Source organism: Dama dama, chromosome 19 (genome assembly GCF_033118175.1).
Source record: "Dama dama isolate Ldn47 chromosome 19, ASM3311817v1, whole genome shotgun sequence".
Classification (NCBI taxonomy): domain Eukaryota; kingdom Metazoa; phylum Chordata; class Mammalia; order Artiodactyla; family Cervidae; genus Dama; species Dama dama.
Genome location: NC_083699.1, coordinates 37,848,226 through 37,867,095, shown reverse-complemented (window position 1 = coordinate 37,867,095; position 18,870 = coordinate 37,848,226). Strand labels below are relative to the sequence as shown.

At 41.0% G+C, this 18,870-nt stretch overlaps 1 protein-coding gene across 4 annotated transcripts in view; it reads left to right on the top strand.

The window, feature by feature from the left end:
- Nucleotides 1–18,870, top strand: part of IGF2BP2 (insulin like growth factor 2 mRNA binding protein 2) — a 164,128-nt gene that overhangs the window by 104,332 nt on the left and 40,926 nt on the right. For all 4 annotated transcript variants that reach the window (XR_009696965.1, XM_061166762.1, XM_061166763.1 and 1 more), the window contains exon 3: nucleotides 18,791–18,839. Coding sequence is in view for 3 of the 4 variants with exons in the window: in XM_061166762.1 (XP_061022745.1) it covers nucleotides 18,791–18,839 (49 nt within the window). In the remaining variant the exon portion in view is untranslated. The remainder of the gene's footprint in view (nucleotides 1–18,790; nucleotides 18,840–18,870) is intronic.

Below are 18,870 nucleotides of genomic sequence, written 5' to 3'. Positions count from 1 at the left end.
GTGTTACACAGCTATCAAAAAGAACAGCTCCATGTATGGATATGACACAATCTGCAAGTGAAAAAAGCATATTCAGAGCACTAATAATTTGTTTCAGGGTAAAAAGAATACACAGTTGACCCTTGAACAACACAGATGTGAATTGCATGGGTTCACTTCTCTGTGAATTTTTTTCAATAAATACATTGGAAAATTTTTAGGTTTGGGACAATTTGAAAAAAATAAACCTCACAGATGAACTGTATATCCTAGAAATACAAAAAAGTTTAAGAAAAAAGTATGTCATAAATGCATAAAATATACATATACAAAATATGTGTTTTTGTTATTAATAAGGCTTCTGGTCAGCAGTAGGCTATAGAAGTTAAGTTTGGTGGGGATCAAAAGTTATAGGCAGATTTTCAGCTGTGTTAGAGTGGATGGGGGTGACGTGGCTAAGTGCCCTTAACTCCACAGTGTTCAAGGTTCTACTGTATACATATATGCTTTTATATAAAATACTATGGAGTGATTTTTTAAAACTGTATCAGAACTAGAGGCCTGAAGGACAAGTTTTTCTACTGTGTTTTTTCTGCTTTGGTACCTTTTGAACTATGTCATACTTATTTCTAAAAACTTAATTTGTTTTAAACTAGTTGAGTGATAGATATGTGTCCAGATTTGCTGAGATCTACAGAATCACTATATAAAACTCATCAGGAAAAGCTCCATGTAATATAGACACTTTTCATCCTGATGTCTCACCATAGATCACCCCAACCTGTCCCCCTTGCCTTTGAAGTCTCACTCACTTGTTGCCTAGACCATTGGAGTTGAAAAGAGCCTTGGACAATTATCTAGTGGTATTTTCTTTAAATCAAGCTAACACTGCTGCTTTTGTAATACATGTAGCTTGTCTTAACTTTCTCTCACCCGCTGCTAAAGTGTGTTACGTTAGAAATGTGAATGTAGGCTTTCAGAGCTGTCTAGATCAAAGCTGCAATAACGAGTAGAATATCAGTATGATACTAATTAACCAGAAACTGAATTATGAGCCAGAGCTCTGTTTCTATGTAGTAGAAACATGAGTTTTGATCTTGGCTTATGACATCAGTGGAATTCCTTGGAGGCAATTATCATCTCCTCATTCACAGTCCCTGCCACAGACCTATATACAACAATAGGAAATGGACAAGCTCCTGCTTAGCTGTGCCCTACACTCCGTTCATTCCCTGGTAGCTCAGATGGTGAAGAATCATCTGCAATGCAGGACACCTGGGTTCAATCCCTGGGTCACGAAGATCCCTGGAGAAGGAAATAGCAACCCACTCCAGTATTCTTGCCTGGAGAATCCCATGTACAGAGGAGCCTGGGGGGCTACATTTCTTGGGTCACAAAGAGTCAGACACAACTGAGTAACTAACACTTTCACACTCCATTCATAGTCAGTTCAGTCGCTCAGTAGTGCCCAACTCTTTGCAACCCCATAGACTGCAGCATGCCAGGCTTCCCTGTCCATCACCAACTCCCAGAGCTTGCTCAAACTCATGTCCATCGAGTCGGTGATGCCCCCCAACCATCTCATCCTCTGTCGTCCTCTTCTCTTCCTGCCTTCAGTTTTCCCAGCATCAGGGTCTTTTCCAAGGAGTCAGTTCTTCACATCAGGTGGCCAAAGTACTGGAGTTTCAGCTTCAGCCACAGTCCTTCCAATGAATATTCAGGACTGATTTCCTTTAGAATTGAATGGTTTGCTCTCCTTGCAGTCCAAGGGACTCTCAAAAGTCTTCTCCAACACCACAGTTCAAAAGCACGAGTTCTTCAGCACTCAGCTTTCTTTATGATCCAACTGTCATATCCATATATGACTGCTGGAAAAACCATAGCTTTGACCAAATAAATGTACCTTTGTCAGAAAAGTAATGTGTCTGCTTCTTAATATGCTATCTAGGTTGATCATAGCTTTTCTTCCAAGAAGTAAGCGTCTTTTAACTTCATGGCTGCAGTCACCATCTACAATGATTTTGGAGCCCAAGAAAATAAAGTCTGTTTCCATTGTTTCCCCATCTATTTGCCATGAAGTGATGGGACTGGATGCCATGATCTTAGTTTTTGAATGTTGAGCTTTAAGCCAGCTTTTCACTCTCCTCTTTCACTTTCCTCAAGAGGCTCTTCAGTTCCTCTTCACTTTCTGTCCAATAAGGGTGGTGTCATCTGCGTATCTGAGGTTATTGATATTTCTCCCGGCAACCTTGATTCCAGCTTATGCTTCATCCAGCCTGGCATTTCACATCATGTACTCTGCATGTAAGTTAAATAAGCAGGATAACAATGTACAACCTTGACGTACTCCTTTCCCAATTTGAAACCAGTCTGTTGCTCCATGTCTGGTTCTGACTGTTGCTTCTTGACCTACATACAGATTTCTCAGGAGGTAGGTAAGGTGGTCTGGTATTCCCATCTCTTTTAATAATTTTCCAGTGTGTTGTGATCCACACAGTCAAAGGCTTTGGTATAGTCAATAAAGCAAAAGTAGATGTTTTTCTGGAACTCTCTCGCTTTTTCTGTGATCCAATGGCAAATTCATAATAAATTTGAGGAAATAATGCTATACCTTCATAGTAAATTGCAGGAAATAACACTGTACCTTCAAAATCCAGACACTAGAGATTGTACAAGAGTAATCCTGGCACTAGTGAAAATATAAACATAAGGCTTTGGGTAGAAACGGGATAAACTGTGGCTTGTAGGGGTGGGTTGTGATACAGGTAGAGTCACAGATCCACTTTTTTGGATTGTAAGCCATTCTGTTATAAAATACTGTGGACTCAGTCAGCTAACTTATCTATTGGGTTGTTAAAAATTGTGATGCAAACAAAATGCAAGATTTATTGGGATGATTTTTTAAAAATTCAGTGTCTGTTTGTAGCCTAAGGTCCTTGGAGACACCTCTTCTTTCTGCTCATTCCCTTCTCTTTGTGACAGTTTTGTTTTGCTGCCAAAATGAAATGAATCTTGGGTTTGAAAAGAAGTTTGTCTACCTGTAATCTTGTCTCAGCTGTCTCCTGTCTGAGGCGTTAACCAGAGAGGTTCAATGACTGGCCCAGTATCTGTCCATTAGCTTGCCAAGGCAGAGCCAGGATTCAAACTGTGGTCTCCTGTTGCCATCTCAGCACATCTCCCATCTGCTGCTTGTGGTGTCAAAATAATGGTGGCCTTTGGTAACAATGAAATATTTTATTAGAGGTGGGGGCAATTGTTAAGTTAGATAACCCAGGGAATATATTTAAATTTATATTTTTTCTTTAATCATTGTTCTCCTCTAAGAAATCAAGCCCTCATGGGGACATTCCTGGTGGTCTGGTGGTTAAGACTCTGAGCTTCCCATGAGGGGATGTAGAGGGTGCCAGTTTGATCCCTGGTCAGGGAACTAAGATCCCACATGCTGTATGGCACAGCCAAAAAAAAAAAAAAAGAAAGAAATCAAGACCTCATGGACATTAGTAAACAAAAGTGTTTGCATTTCCACCAGTATCTGTGCTTACCTATTACAAACTTTGTATTTCCCACCAAGGAACACAAGTACTTGTACTTCAGCACAATAAACAAGGTGCTCTTAAATGGAGAAGAATAATCCATCGGTTTGCCAGTTGTACGTCTTAGCTTTCAAAATTTCCCTGAAATGGGTCCTTTTGAGCCTGTATCCACAAGTGACATCATTTCAGGAGTTTCTCTCCTAGTTCAGTGCTGGCTCTGTGTGATGCCTTCTAACTGGTTATCTAGTTGTGACTCATCAGGTGAAGTCAGAGCCACTCACATTTCTCAGGAGAACCAGGCCCCAGCTCCCTTGGGCACATCAGGACCAAAACTGGGAAAATGAACTTGAGGGTGCTGTGCTTCTAGTAACCTCAGCCTAATGCCTTCATGTGTAGGGTGCAGTACAGTTTATGGAGCACTTTCTCATAATTCTCTGGGATTCGGTGAGGGACAGAGGGGAGGAGAGGGCAGGAGCTAATCACAGTGCTAAGAGACTGGGACTCTGTGAACAGCTAGAGGGAGGGCACCGACTGAACTCTCTTCCCTCCTCACTCACGCTGTAGAAGACTGAGCTCCCAGCAAAGAAAGCAACAGGGTCGAAGTAGGGGGCAGCTGTGCACTGCCTCCAGGGAAGGGAGAAGAGAGAGGGAAAGAAATTTGAAGCTGTGGGAGCAGGACCTCCCATGGTAGAGCCATGTACCTGCAGAGCCAGGTAGGTTGTTCACTTTTATTCAAGTCAGGTGTTGACTCCTAGAGGCAATTTCCCATGGATGAGTCCTGCTGGGACCCACCCATTAATGGTCCCACCTGTTAGCTGGGACCCACCCGCTAATGATGCTGGTTTGAGGAAGTGATGAAAAGTCTGGAACCAAGTGAGATAGATGCTTTGTGAGACAGGGAACTCAAAAGAGAATGTGAATCAGCAGCTGGAAAGAATTCTCTGTTTAAGTGCCAGAGATGTTAACCCTGTTGTGTACATTCGTTCATTCCTCAGATTTCCTGAGTGACTGCTGTGTCCATGTCACCTGTCAGAGCTGTGGATCTGTAGGGGGTAGGGGTAGGGTGTGCATAATTTGGGAAGGATACAGCTAAGGAATCTTGCATTTCTGTCAGCAACACTAGAAAATTTTCTCTAGGCAGAAGTCTGGTCTTTCAAAACTGGTTATAAATTCGTATATTTTTGCAGTTATCTCCCTACTGGTTTGTCTTATTTCAGAATTGATGAAAAGAGATCTTAAGGGGAATCCTCATTAGGAAAATGAATCCTTTTAAAAATGAGAGTAATTTATATGCCATCTTTCCCCAGTTCATTCATCTGTTTTTAAAGTTGACTATTTGCCAATCAAATAAAAGTGAATTTTTAAAGGGAGAATTCTCTTGCAGTCCAGTAGTTAGGACCCTGTGCTTTCACTGCTGAGGGCCCAGGTTCAATCCCTGGTCTAGGAGCTAAGATTCCATTAGCTGCTTGGCACGGCCTAAAAAAAAAAAAGAAAAAAGTTGGCTGTTCAAAGTTTTTTTTAAAGTTTCACTGTATTAAATCATGTAATACTAGCTCTAAGAGCTAGTGATTTTCCTTTCTTTTTATATCAGCACTTTTTGAGATATTGAAGACCTTCACAGATTTGTTATTCTTTGTATGCTATGAACTGATTTTATTTTTTTAATAGTGTTGTGTGAGAAGTTTTTTCTGACTCCTCTCCCAATTTTGAGACAGAACTTTCCCTCTGATCTTCTTTTCTCTGGAGCTCCCTTTTGAGAAGGAGAAGAAATCTCACGGGGTTAGGTACTAAGGGGCAGTGCTGGGTGGGAAGGAAAGGCAGCAGTGCATGTGTCCCACTGCTGTTCTGCAAAGAAACTCCTGCGTCAGATCTGACTTCCCCACGGAGCTTAGAAACGAGGACTCGTGTGATGCTCTTTACTAGCCACAAGTACTGTATAAGGATACTGTGCAGAAACAGGCGTTAAAGGACATTGGGTTCATGTCTAGCTAAAACCCAAGATATGATGAGGAAAAGGCAGGAATGGCCTTTTTCCTTCAGGATTTAATTGGATCAAGGGACCAATTAGACATGGTAAACTACATGTTTCTGTTAGGTCCCTACCATTTCTGTCCTTTTTTGAACCCATCTTTGCATGAAATGTTCCCTTGGTATCTCTAATTTTCTTGAAGAGATCTCTAGTCTTTCCCATTCTGTTGTTGTCCTCTATTTCTTTGCATTGATCGCTGAGGAAGGCTTTCTTATCTCTCCTTGCTATTCTTTGGAACTCTGCATTCAAATGTGAATATCTTTCCTTTTCTCCTTTGCTTTTCACTTCTCTTCTTTTCACAGCTATTTGTAAGGCCTCCTCAGACCCATTTTGCTTTTTTGCATTTCTTTTCCATGGGGATGGTCTTGATCCCTGTCTCTGTACAATGTCATGAACCTCCGTCCATAGTTCATCAGGCACTCTATCAGATCTAATCCCTTAAATCTATTTCTCATTTCCACTGTATAATCATAAGGGATTTGATTTAGGTCATATCTGAATGGTCTAGTGGTTTTCCCTACTTTCTTCAATTTAAGTCTGAATTTGGCAATAAGGAGCTCATGAGCTGAGCCACAGTCAGCTCCTGGTCTTGTTTTTGCTGACTGTGTAGAGCTTCTCCATCTTTGGCTGCAAAGAATATAATCAGTCTGATTTCGGTGTTGACCATCTGGTGATGTCCATGTGTAGAGTCTTCTCTTGTGCTGTTGGAAGAGGGTGTTTGCTATGACCAGTGCATTCTCTGGCAAAACTATTAGCCTTTGCCCTGCTTCATTCTGTACTCCAAGGCCAAATTTGCCTGTTACTCCAGGTATTTCTTGACTTCCTACTTTTGCATTCCAGTCCCCTATTATGGAAAGGACATCTTTTTTGGGTGTTAGTTCTAAAAGGTCTTGTAGGTCTTCATAGAACCATTCAACTTCAGCTTCTTCAGTGTTACTGGTTGGGGCATAGGCTTGGATTACCATGATACTGAATGGTTTGCCTTGGAAACGAACAGAGATCATTCTGTCGTTTTTGAGATTGCATTCAAGTACTGCATTTCGGACTTTTTTGTTGACCATGATGGCTACACCATTTCTTCTAAGGGATTCCTGCCTTAGAAGGGATTCCTGCCTAGTAGATATAATGGTCATCTGAGTTAAATTCACCCATTCCAGTCCATTTTGGTTCACTGATTCCTAGAATGTCGATGTTCACTCTTGCCATCTCCTGTTTAACCACTTCCAATTTGCCTTGATTCATGGACCTAACATTCCAGGTTCCTATGCAATATTGCTCTTTACAGCATCAGACCTTGCTTCTATCACCAGTCAACCCACAGCTGGGTGTTGTTTTTGCTTTGGCTCCATCTCTTCATTCTTTCTGGAGTTGTTTCTTCACTGATCTCCAGTAGCATATTGGGCACCTACCTGGGGAGTTCCTCTTTCAGTATCCTATCATTTTGCCTTTTCATACTGTCCATGGGGTTCTCAAGGCAGGAATACTGAAGTGGTTTGCCATTCCCTTCTCCAGTGGACCACATTCTGTCAGAACCCTCCACCATGACCCGTCCGTCTTGAATGTCCCTACACGGCATGGCTTAGTTTCATTGAGTTAGACAAGACTGTGGTCCGTGTGATCAGATTGGCTAGTTTTCTGTGATTGTGGTTTCAGTGTGTCTGCCCTCTGATGCCCTCTCGCAACACCTACCGTCTTACTTGGGTTTCTCTTACCTTGGACGTGGGGTATCTCTTCATGGCTGCTCCAGCAAAGTGCAGCCACTGCTCCTTACCTTGGACGAGGGGTATCTCCTCACAGCCACCCCTCCTGACCTTGAACGTGGAGTATCTCCTCTCGGCCCTCCTGCGCCTGTGCAGCCGCCACTCCTTGGACGTGGGGTTGCAAAGATGGGTTCAATAAACGACAGAAATGGTATGGACTTAAAAGAAGCAGAAGATATTAAGAAGAGGTGGCAAGAATACACAGAAAAGATCTTCACAGCCCAGTTAATCACGATGGTGTGATCACTCACCTAGAGCCAGACATCCTGGAATGTGAAGTCAAGTGGGCCTTAGAAAGCATCACTACGAACAAAGCTAGTGGAGTTGATGGAATTCCAGTTGAGCTATTTCAAATCCTGAAAGATGATGCTGTGAAAGTGCTGCACTCAATATGTCAGCAAATTTGGAAAGCTCAGCAGTGCTACAGGACTGTAAAAGGTCAGTTTTCATTCCAATCCCTAAGAAAGGCAATCCCAAAGAATGCTCAAACTACCACACAATTGCACTCATCTCACACGCTAGCAAAGTAATGCTCAAAATTCTCCAAGCCAGGCCTCAGTAATATGTGAACTGTGAACGTCCAGATGTCCAAGCTGGATTTAGAAAAGGCAGAGGAACCAGAGATCAAATTGCCAACATCCACTGGACCATCGAAAAGGCAAGAGAGTTCCAGAAAAGCATCTATTTCTGCTTTCTTGACTATGCCAAAGCCTGTGACTCTGTGGATCACAATAAACTGTGGAAAACTCTGAAAGGGATGGGAATACCAGACCACCTGACCTCCCTCTTGAGAAACCTATATGCAGGTCAAGAAGCAACAGTTAGAACTGGACGTGGAACAACAGACTGGTTCCAAATAGGAAAAGGAGTACGTCAAGGCTGTATATTGTCACCCTGCTTATTTAACTTTTATGCAGAGTACATCATGAGAAACGCTGGACTGGATGAAGCACAAGCTGGAATCAAGATTGCCAGGAGAAATATCAATAACCTCAGATATGCAGATGACACCACCCTTATGACAGAAAGTGAAGAAGAACTAAAGAGCCTCTTGATGAAAGTGAAAGAGGAGAGTGAAAAAGTTGGCTTAAAGCTCAACATTCAGAAAACTAAGATCGTGGCATCTGGGCCCATCACTTCATGGCAAATAGTTGGGGACACAGTGGAAACAGTGGCAGACTGTATTTTTTTGGGCTCCAAAATCACTGCAGATGGTGACTGCAGCCATGAAATTAAAAGACACTTCCTCTTTGGAAGGAAAGTTATGACCAACCTAGATAGCATGTTAAAAAGCAGAGACATTACTTTGCCAACAAAGGTCCATCTAGTCAAGGCTATGGTTTTTCCAGTAGTCATGTATGGATGTGAGAGTTGGACTGTGAAGAAAGCTGAGCGCCGAAAAATTGAGGCTTTGAACTGTGGAGTTGAAGACTCTTGAGAGTCCCTTGGACTGCCGACTGCAAGGAGATCCAATCAGTCCATCCTAAAGGAGATCAGTCCTGGGTATTCATTGGAAGGACTGATGTTGAAGCTGAAACTCCAATACTTTGGCCACCTTATGTGACGAGCTGACTCATTGGAAAAGACTCTGATGCTGGGAGGGGTTGGGGGCAGGAGGAGAAGGGCTCGACAGAGGATGAGATGGCTGGATGGCATCACTGACTCGATGGACATGAGTTTGAGTAAACTCCGCGAGTTGGTGATGGACAGGGAGGCCTGGCGTGCTATGATTCATGGAGTCGCAAAGAGTCGGACATGACTTAGCAACTAAACTGAACTGAAACTACATGTTTTATTGAAATTAATTAGAGTTCTAGGGTAGGAGGTCAGTGCTGTCTTTGTTTACTCCCTAGAATATAAGCAGCATAAGGGCATTTTTTTCCACCACTGTACCCCAGAACCTAAAACAAGTGCTTGGCTATAGTAAGAGGTGCTTAGTGAACATCTGTTAAATGAATATAGAACAGTTTTTGGTTTAATCTTAGAAATCATCCTATTCCCCCAAGTCAGATAAAATGTCCAGTATTTAACTTCCAGTCAGAACATGTGGGTATGGGTGGTTTGGATTGTTCAAGGTACCTAATCCTCAGCATGGGTGACCTGTCCCTTTTGTTTGAGATGGTGGATGCTATTGATGTAGAGAAGAAGTTCCTTCACAAGGGAGGACCCTCCCCCACTTTCTCTGCTTACTCGGGATTTAGAGCTATATTAGAGATTCACTGAATTTTTCTTAGTCATCCTGACCATAATGAATAAGATCAAAGTCTTTTATAACTGCTGTGAGTAGTTCCTTCTTTTCAGAAGTAAAATGACTGCTGCTTTATCACTCACTCCCAGGCATTGAGGACTCACAGCTTCTGGCTTGAGTTTTTTTTAATTGTGAAACTTTCATCAATGTGTCATGGCACGCCGTTGTACTTGTCTTCAGTGAAGAGACACCACCTCCATATGAGTCACTCCAGTCCAATCACAGGAAGGGTTTGCAGTGGCCACTGTGCCGGGAACTACCTTCCCTGGTGTTTTCCAGTTAACAGCCTGTTGCCTTGAGCTGATAAGCAGACTAGAGTGAGAGAAATTCACTTGGTGACCAGTCAGTGTCTCCATGAATCACATGTTCTTCTTCTAGTTGGAACACAGACTATGGGGTGGAGAGGGCCAGGAAAAAGAAGCCAGCTGTCAGCAACACGTGCTCCTGGTGAATTCACTGATGCTGACTACCTGCTCTGTTCCAGGAAATGGACACAGGAAAAAAGATGCAGGTAAAGGAAGAGGACAGATTTGAGTGCTATTTGGAGAACTCAGGAAATCAATTGACAGTGAATTGAAGAGATGCTGAAAGGATGGCACAGGTGTTGGTGATGAGGCATGTGGCTTCCTTTGCCTTTATAAAGATGGTTTTGTATTTACCCTGCACCACACAAGGATAACATTTATATATGCAGATTGTAATTTGTGTTGCATCAGGTGTGTGTGTGTGTATATATATAAATATATTTTAATCTGGGCTCAAAATATGATGTGTAAATATTTGGTTTTATCCAGGTTATTCTTAATTACAGATAATGAATTGAGGGCCTTATAAGGGTAACTAATCACTTCATTGGAAACACAGCTTGGTTTTGTTAACTGGAGTATTCATCACAGCACAGTTCTTTCAGTTCTTATGTGAAAAGCTGTAAGCTGGCTTTGAGATCTTTCACTCACAGAGACTCAGTCTTACCCCTCAAGATCTCATCCTCCTGAATCCAGATGCATATTTATACTTGGTCACAGGTGAAGAATGTCCTTTACTTCTGAGATTCCATTCAGCAATCCATATTTCAGGGAGGGTTCTCAAACTCTCATCTTGCCCTGTTAGGTTCGGCACAGCACTGATTGGGGCCAGTGATAATGAGCAAAGGCCTACTAGGCTTGCAGGCATGCACAGCTCCCAGTCCTGGGCCAGGAGAGCTATCAACCAGGGGTCAGCTGATCCTGTGAAGGAGTCAGTAGTTAATACTTTTAGTGCCCTCTCTAGGGGGCATTTATATTCAGCGAACTCTTCTGAGAAGCAAAACTGCTGCTTCTGTTTAGTCAATTGCTAAGTCATGTCCTACTCTTTGGGACCCCATGGACTATATAGCCTTCCAGGCTCAAGAAGCAAAGAATGAGCCACTATAGTGAAGTTTGAGGTGGACAGTGAGAGGGAGAACCTAGAAATCTATTCCTAAGACTCATTTCCTAGGATTTACTTGAGTTGGCACATCTTGTCCAAGATTTGTTGAACTGAAATATATATGTGAAATGTATGTTTTGTTATTGGTGGTTTAACAATTCTAGAGTTACATTTTAAGAGCAAAGATTTAAACTTACAGACCATAGTCAAAAATATTGCTCCCTAGCTGTGAGACTGGGCTGGGGATTCCTTAGTACCTCAGTTTACTTATCTGAAAATGAGGATACCAATCTGTACGTCACAGGGGAGTGGTGAGGCTTAAATGGGATGCTTAGCACCCGTGGCTCAAGCAGTAAAGAATCCGCCTGCAATGCAGGAGACACGGGTTTGATCCCTGGGTCAGGAAGATCCCCTGGAGGAGGGCATGGCAACCCACTCCAGTATTCTTGCTGGGAAAATTCCATGGACAGAGGAGCCTGGTGGACCATGATCCATGGGGACACAACTGAATCAACTGAGCACACACGCATGTGTGCACGTGCACACACACACACACACACACACAGCATAAGTAGTGGTGGTTTGGGGAAAAGCTCCTGCTAAAAACAGTGTGATGATCATGTTGGGTGTATCTCTGAAACATTAATAAACTCATCAAATAATATAATTTGGAGGGTGGGCAAGTGTTCCATGAAGCCCATGGAGAAATTCTGGTAAAGCTAGATCTAAAATTGTATTTGTTTCTCTGTGTTGTCACAAAATGAGTTAGCAAGGTGGTTTGGTAGGTGGGAAAGGTGGTATTATCTGTAGGGAATTGTATACAAACTTTGATAAAACTTGTCACAGTTTTTCTGCGTCAAGTTTTTTGGCTTGGGGTTTTGTTTGTTGTTTGTTTTTGCTTTAATTTACTAAAGATGTCTTTGACAAAGAAAAATAAGTATTTTCCCTGAATAAGTATTAAGATTTTTGGTCTTCCTTCAGTTCAAATATTTCTATTTACCGCTACTTCAGTAAGAGGAGCCCCCTTTACAAAAACTGAATATGAATCAAAAAAGAGAGATTTTGGATATTGACTTCCTTTTTAAAGAACTAAAATAGTAAGCCTCTGAGGAATGTGATTATCTCCTTCACTAGAACAGTATATGGTGGTTTCAATCTACAGTCAAGCATATCGATTCCTTTGAACAGAAGATGATTTTAATCTTCCTGAAAGGTTTATAGACCCCTACAGTTGGAATGAAACTCAGTGGTCATTTAATGTAGATGGTACTGGTTGTACCTGACCCACTAGGGGGACTCCTTCACCATCTTGCCCAGGAGTAGCAGCCTGACCTCTCTTCTCACCAACATCTCATCATCATCTAATTATTGCACTGACTCTTCTCTTTTCTCCTTCTACCTCTTTCAAGAACAGTGAAGAATCCTTGATGTTTTTCTCAATGAGGAAGTCTAGAATTGTGTTGGCAACCTCTTAAAAAGTCAAGGCCTCTTTGAGAGGTAAATAAATAAGTTACAAGGTCTATTGCTTGTAACTATTGCTAATCATAGTCCCTGCTTTCTTTTCTGTGCTGTTCAAGTAGTGGACTTTCAAGAGGTCCTTTCTCTGAATTCTCATGAAGCATGAGTATATTCGGGCCACTTGGGGGTTTATGGTTTTGTGGACATAAGTTTATAGACCAAGGGAATTTACTGGTTTGTAACTGCAGTTCTTCTGGCTCAAAACCCTTTGCAGCAGGGCACCACAATAATATCTGACTTAATCCTTTATGATTTGGCCCATAATACTGCTAATATTCACAGGGACTTTACTCTGATCACATGTTTTTTCTCCATTGGAAAAAAAAAAAAAAGCCTTTTTCACTTTTTAACAGTTTTTATTTTGAAAGCATTTGGTTTTCTAATAACTTATGTTTAAGATTCCATAGAGGCAGATGCAATTATTCTTAATAATTTAGTAACAAAGTGACTTTAACAGTTTTACTGACTTTTTTTTCATTTATTTTTATTAGTTGGAGGTTAATTACTTTACAATATTGTAGTGGTTTTTGTCATACTTTACTGACTTTTTAAAAATCATGCCCTGTGCCCTGTGTGTGTGTGTGTCAGGGGTGGGGGTTACTTTAAAAGACAGCTGAGTGCTGTGTAGGAGATTGGACATGACTATCACCGGTGATTCATTTGCTTCCCTGATTCATTGCTAGCCTGGGTCCTAGTTCAAGTTAGCACAGGATGTCCCTTGTACAGAATCTCCAGAAGTTTTAAGGGAAACTTTCAGAACTAATGAGGAATGGGAAGGAGATAAAGTGCCTCAAACACTAATGAGGGCAGGGGACGCAGAGGAATCCGACCCCAGGGCCCTAGAGAAGGAGGCGTGGCCGAGAGCGCTGGTGGTTCAGTCTTGGCTCCGCCACTGTCCTTGAAGTCAGTTAGCATACCTGCCTCCAGATAATACACATTCCATGGTGCTTTGGTTTCCTTCCAAAATAAGGACCATGTGTCATCTGATGGAACTCAAATTTGCTAGGAAACAGATGGGACCTTGTTGGGTAGTATCTGTTATTGAACACCCTAAGCACTCTTATAGGATCTTTTTTGCTTCCTCTGTTTCTTCTCTTGCCTACAGTTTTCCCAAGATCTTCTGATCCTTAGCTCACCTAATTTTCAAATGGAATCTGAGATCCTACGAGCTGAATTTCCACAATATATGTTAACTTTCTTCTCTACTTAGGCCCCTCTGCGTGGTTAAGGCATGGGCTAGAGTTCCCAGGGTGGTTGATCAGACTTGTGGTTAATTGACCAAATGCCTGAAAACTATAGCATTATCCACTTTACTTGCAGGCAGGCATACCCACACACACAGGTGTGGGGTGGTTCTTCAAAATCACAGAGATGCCTTGACAGTTAAATATGATTTTACTTCCCCAGTTGATTGCCCAGCTCTTTTAAGCAATGGATTCTACCATACAAAATAATTCCTGCCCCAGGTCCTTGAAATTTGTAATAATGGACATCTAGTTTTATTTTAAATTCACTCAGAGCTTTCTATTTCCTCTAGGCATCTACAGCACAAAGATAATAACATATTCATAAAAAGTATCCTGCTTCACTTACATGTTGAAGAGCCTTAGAAGAGCTGCAGTTAAGTTTCTTTGTTTAGTTAAGATTTGATTATCTACTTGTGTATACTGTTGTCACCAATCACCTAGAATATAGAATCCATCAAAGTGGACAGTTCCCCAGCCAAATAGGAGAGTTGTAGAGCTATATTATTCTTTTCCTGGATGTTGTAGAGGCTGAGCTTCTTACTTGAGTAGAGAAGAAAAAATAGAAGCACGTAACACTTAACTTATTTGAATATAAAAGTGGTAAATTCTGAGTTCCTGAATCCTAAAGCCTTGGGGAAAGAGCCTGTTTGTCTGTATTAATGGCTTAACTGCAGGTCTTATTCTGCTTTCAGTTAAAATTTTTAAATATTCAAACTCATGTTCCTTACCGCCTTTGTTTACTCTTGTTTTTAAGGAAGACTGGGCGTGTTGAAGACTCAGACCTGGCACACATATAAACTACAGGTGTGACAAATTATTTTGGGTGGAAGGGTAAGAGCCCAAAGTTAGAGCATTTCCTGGGGCAAGAGAATTTAAAGATAAGGAGATGGAGAACAGGGCAGAAACAGGGTCATGAGTGGGAATTTGGGCATGGTGACAGTCATTCAAAGAAGACAGAAGCAGAAAGTCACTGGTGGCCAAGTGTGGGGTGGACGGGAGAGGAGAGAAATGTGAGATGGCCAGCAGGCCAGCTAGTAGCTGGCTGTAACTGTTCTGGGGGGTGGCAAGGATGAGAAGATATGTCAATTACGTATATGTAGAGAAGCTTGATTTATAATATAAAGGAACTATGATATTATTCCTTTTTTAAAAAAAGGAGTTGAAAAACTTTGTTCTTAAAACCAGTCACTTTCCTAAGTTATTGTGTAAATTTGGCTTGTTTGCGAGCAGGGCACATTTTTATGGATTTCAAGGGAGAAAGATCCACATATGTTGTTCAAGGTTGAGCCAGATGCTGGTTTCTTCTCTAAAGGAAAGAGGGGAAAGAAGTCTTCCCTCTCCTCTTTACTCCCTGACAGAGAAGGAAAGGACAGCCTGTGCCCTCCCAGGTGGGGCTAGAAGGCCCATAGCATCATAAGTAGACTACTGCTGGCAACAGCAGTGCTTCTGCAACCCCCGGAGTTCCATGTTCTCCTTCTCTGCTGTGTGCTTGGCCCCGTGCTGGACAGGAGACCAGTAAACAAGAAGCCTGTCCTTGAGGAAATTTCCAATCCAGAGAGGGGACAGTGCCAGCAGATAAGTAATTATAGCATAGAGGGAACTGTTATAAAAACTTAAGAGTATGTAGAAACCACTCTTTCTGGAGATGCCCTGGAGTTGTCTACAGATGTGAGCTGGGTTTTGAAGGGCTCACAGAAGTCCCTTCCAAGAGAAAAGGAGTCGGGCACCCCAGGTACCCTGATGAGATGACACAGTGTCTAGATGATGCCATCTGGAGAGTTAGCAGCTCCCAAAGATCCTGGTCACTCCTGTTCCAGAAAGACAGTCTCTCAGGGTGTTTTCCCAGGTGACCTGACTGAGCTCCAGATGAACAGGTTCTACTGCAGTGAGCTCCGTTTTCCCTCTTCAGTTCTCAGTTCTTTTTCTTTCCATCCTGGTCTAAGGTTAGAGGTGAGACACACTAACTTTTTAGAGATGCTTTCTCCCAGACCCCTGCTCAGTGAACATTCCAGTTCCTCAGCTGATTGCCTGATGTGCAGTCCTGACATGAGATATTATGACGTGTCATTGTTTTAGACCCATTCAGTTAGGATTTGGGATCATCTGAACTGGGTGGAATTTGATTATTTATACACTGTGAACAAAGAAGTTTGCCAAATAAATTAATGCTCTGTTAAATAAGATTCCAAGAAGGATACCTAATGTAATTATGTAGAAAGTAAGGTGTTTGGGTTTTCTTTATTTTTTAATCAGGTTCCAGCATACTTTAAAAAAATGAATCTTGTCAATTCAGGAAAGCAGCCCTAGTAGGAGTTTTAATTGTCAATTTTTTAAAGCAAATAAGACATGAACACATTCTCATTTTTATAAAAAGTGAACAAACCAGAACTAAAATAAAAAGTACATGTCTCATTTTGCCAACTAAATGTTTGTAGTTACCTTTTTCTTTGCATATACACACATTTAATGACATAGAGTTTTGTTTTGCACTTTTGTAAAATAGGATCAGCCTAATCTGTAATAGCTCTCATCTTACAGTATTCTAAAATGAGTGTCCTATGACCACGAACATATGTCTACTTCATTCTTTTGGACAGCTGTATAATGTTCCATATTATAGCTGTACTACGATTTACTTATTCATCTCCCTGATGGTGGATATTTAGATGATTTGCATTCTTTGTCAGAACAAAGCATTAGTATCTGTCTTTATTCAAATCTTTGTGTCTGTGCACAAGTTTCTTCCAATAGGATTTCTATTGAATTCTTGGTTAGCAGTTGGAGTCAATGTTTATTTATACTTGGAGATAACAAAAGTATTTTTCTTAGAAATACTCAATTTTTCCTGCAAATTATGCTGCCTTTTCTATAAATAGTTAGGCTTGTGACATCCTTTGTGGAGCATTCCATGGAGCCACTGTATGGGATGGTGTCAGCAATTTTATTATAAACTCTTGCCAAAGGCAGTGTCAGAAATGAGCCTTCATAGCACAGAAGTAGAAATTAGTTCTTGATTCTTTTTTCTCCTTCCTATCCTGACACAAGATTATAGAGATTCTACAGAGTGCCTTATATAGTATAGTCATTTAAGCAGCTCTGGTAAAGCATGAATGCATTCTTATTTTTTTAAAAATAAGATGGAATTAGGATATGGGATCTGGAAGAGAGGGATGGCCCTCCCTTAATTTAATAAAAACAATCTGAGAAAACAGGAGCCCCTCAGATCTTTCATTGTTTGTTTCTTGTTTCCTCTGCCTATGTATTTCTCTGTCTCTCTCCTTTCTCTTTCTGCGTGAATTGTAACATTGCTCTCTGTGGCTGTTGCCCAGATTAAAGAGGTGGAGAAATTTGTGACTGCATATAGCAACTATTTGGTACCTCTGACACAAAGGAGAGGAAAGTAATGGGGGCACACTTTGGCTGCCACATCTCTACTCTTGCAAGCCCCGAAGGGGATTTTTATGGGCTCTCAATGCCAAACCCTTCCAGTGAAATGACCTCACCAATATTGAAATGTGATTTGTGTTTTCCTTCCAAGATCTAACATGTAGTTCAAAGATAGATAGAAAAATTCTTGTCTTCTTGTTTCTGTTCTTTTTTCTATCTAATTTTAAAGCTTAGGTAAAAACAAGAAATGATCTAAATCAGAGTTATCAGACCAGTAAGATGTCTTGGAAAAAGAGAAAGATCTTCTGAATAAAAAGGCAGGAGAAGGATATCCCGGGTGGTCCAGTGCTTCCAATGCAGGGGGTGTGGGTTCAGTCTCTAGTCAGGGAACTAAGATCCAACATGCAACAAGGCCTGAAAAAGGCAGAAGGTCCAAATGTCCATCAATAGGGTTGGGCTAGGTGGTGCTAGTGGTAAAGAACCCACCTGCCAATACAGGAGACATAAGAGAAGAGGGTTTGATCCCTGGGTTGGGAAGATCCCTTGGAGGAGGGCATGGCAACCCACTCCACTATTCTTGCCTGGAGAATCCCATGGACAGAGGAGCCTGGCAGGCTATAGTCCATAGGGTCACAAAGAGTCAGACATGACTAAAGCAACTTCTCACACACACAAGTGCACTTTGGTACATCCACTTGTGTAAAATAGAATGAGAATGCTCTCTTTCTGCCAATGTATCCATAGAAAGATCTCCAGGATATTACTGTTAGGTGAAAAAAACAAGATGCAGTGAGTGTGTAGAATATGCAAATATTTCTCTAAGAAAAGGGGAAAACAGGAATGTATATTTGTATTTACTAGTATTTGCATAAGGAAACTGAAGGTTACACAAGCAATGAGTAAGACTGTTCATGGACTGCCTCTTTCAAGTGTCCTAATTTTTTAATCAGGACTGTATTACCTATTCAAGAAATAAAAATAATTTTTTAAAAGGAAATTCTGCGTTGTTAGCAAAGATCTTCTTTAAACCCACTGTATATGTGATTTTACTTCTCATAGGTACCTTTTAGGGTAGGGTCAGTTGCAGGACCATGTATTTTGAGGAGAAAGGGAATAATCTATAATTATAACATATATGGCAATTTAAATTCTAACTGTTTTGGTAGGAAATTGAAATGATAGATTTGCATCTAAACCATTTCTTTAGCTTGTTCAGACTTCTTAGATTTGTTCTTAATTTTTTTCTTCAAAGTAATTGAAAATTTTAAAACAAGATGCTCTTTTTTTCGTTTTTTAATTTTTATTTTACAATATTACATTAGCTTCAGGTGTACAGCATAGTGATTCAGGTTTTTTTTGTGAGTTTTTTTTCAGATTATATTCCATTGTAGCTTATTACAAGATGTCAGGTATGATTCCCTGTGCTATACAGTAGAACATTATATAATGATAAAGGGATTAAAACAAGAAGAGGATATCAAATTTATTAACATATATGCTCCCAATATAGGATCACCTAAACATATAAAGCAAATACTAACAGACATAAAGGGCAAAATTGATGATTAGCTTAAAACAAGATGTTCTTGATTCACAATCAAAATCCCTTGCTGAGGCCTTGGTGAACACAGTGAGAAAGTGTGGTATTAAGCCTGTTGTGTCTGTGCTTTTATTTTTTACAGGAGCAGGAAAATTCAGATTCGAAACATCCCTCCTCACCTGCAGTGGGAGGTAGGCCAATGACATTTCTGTATTTATTATC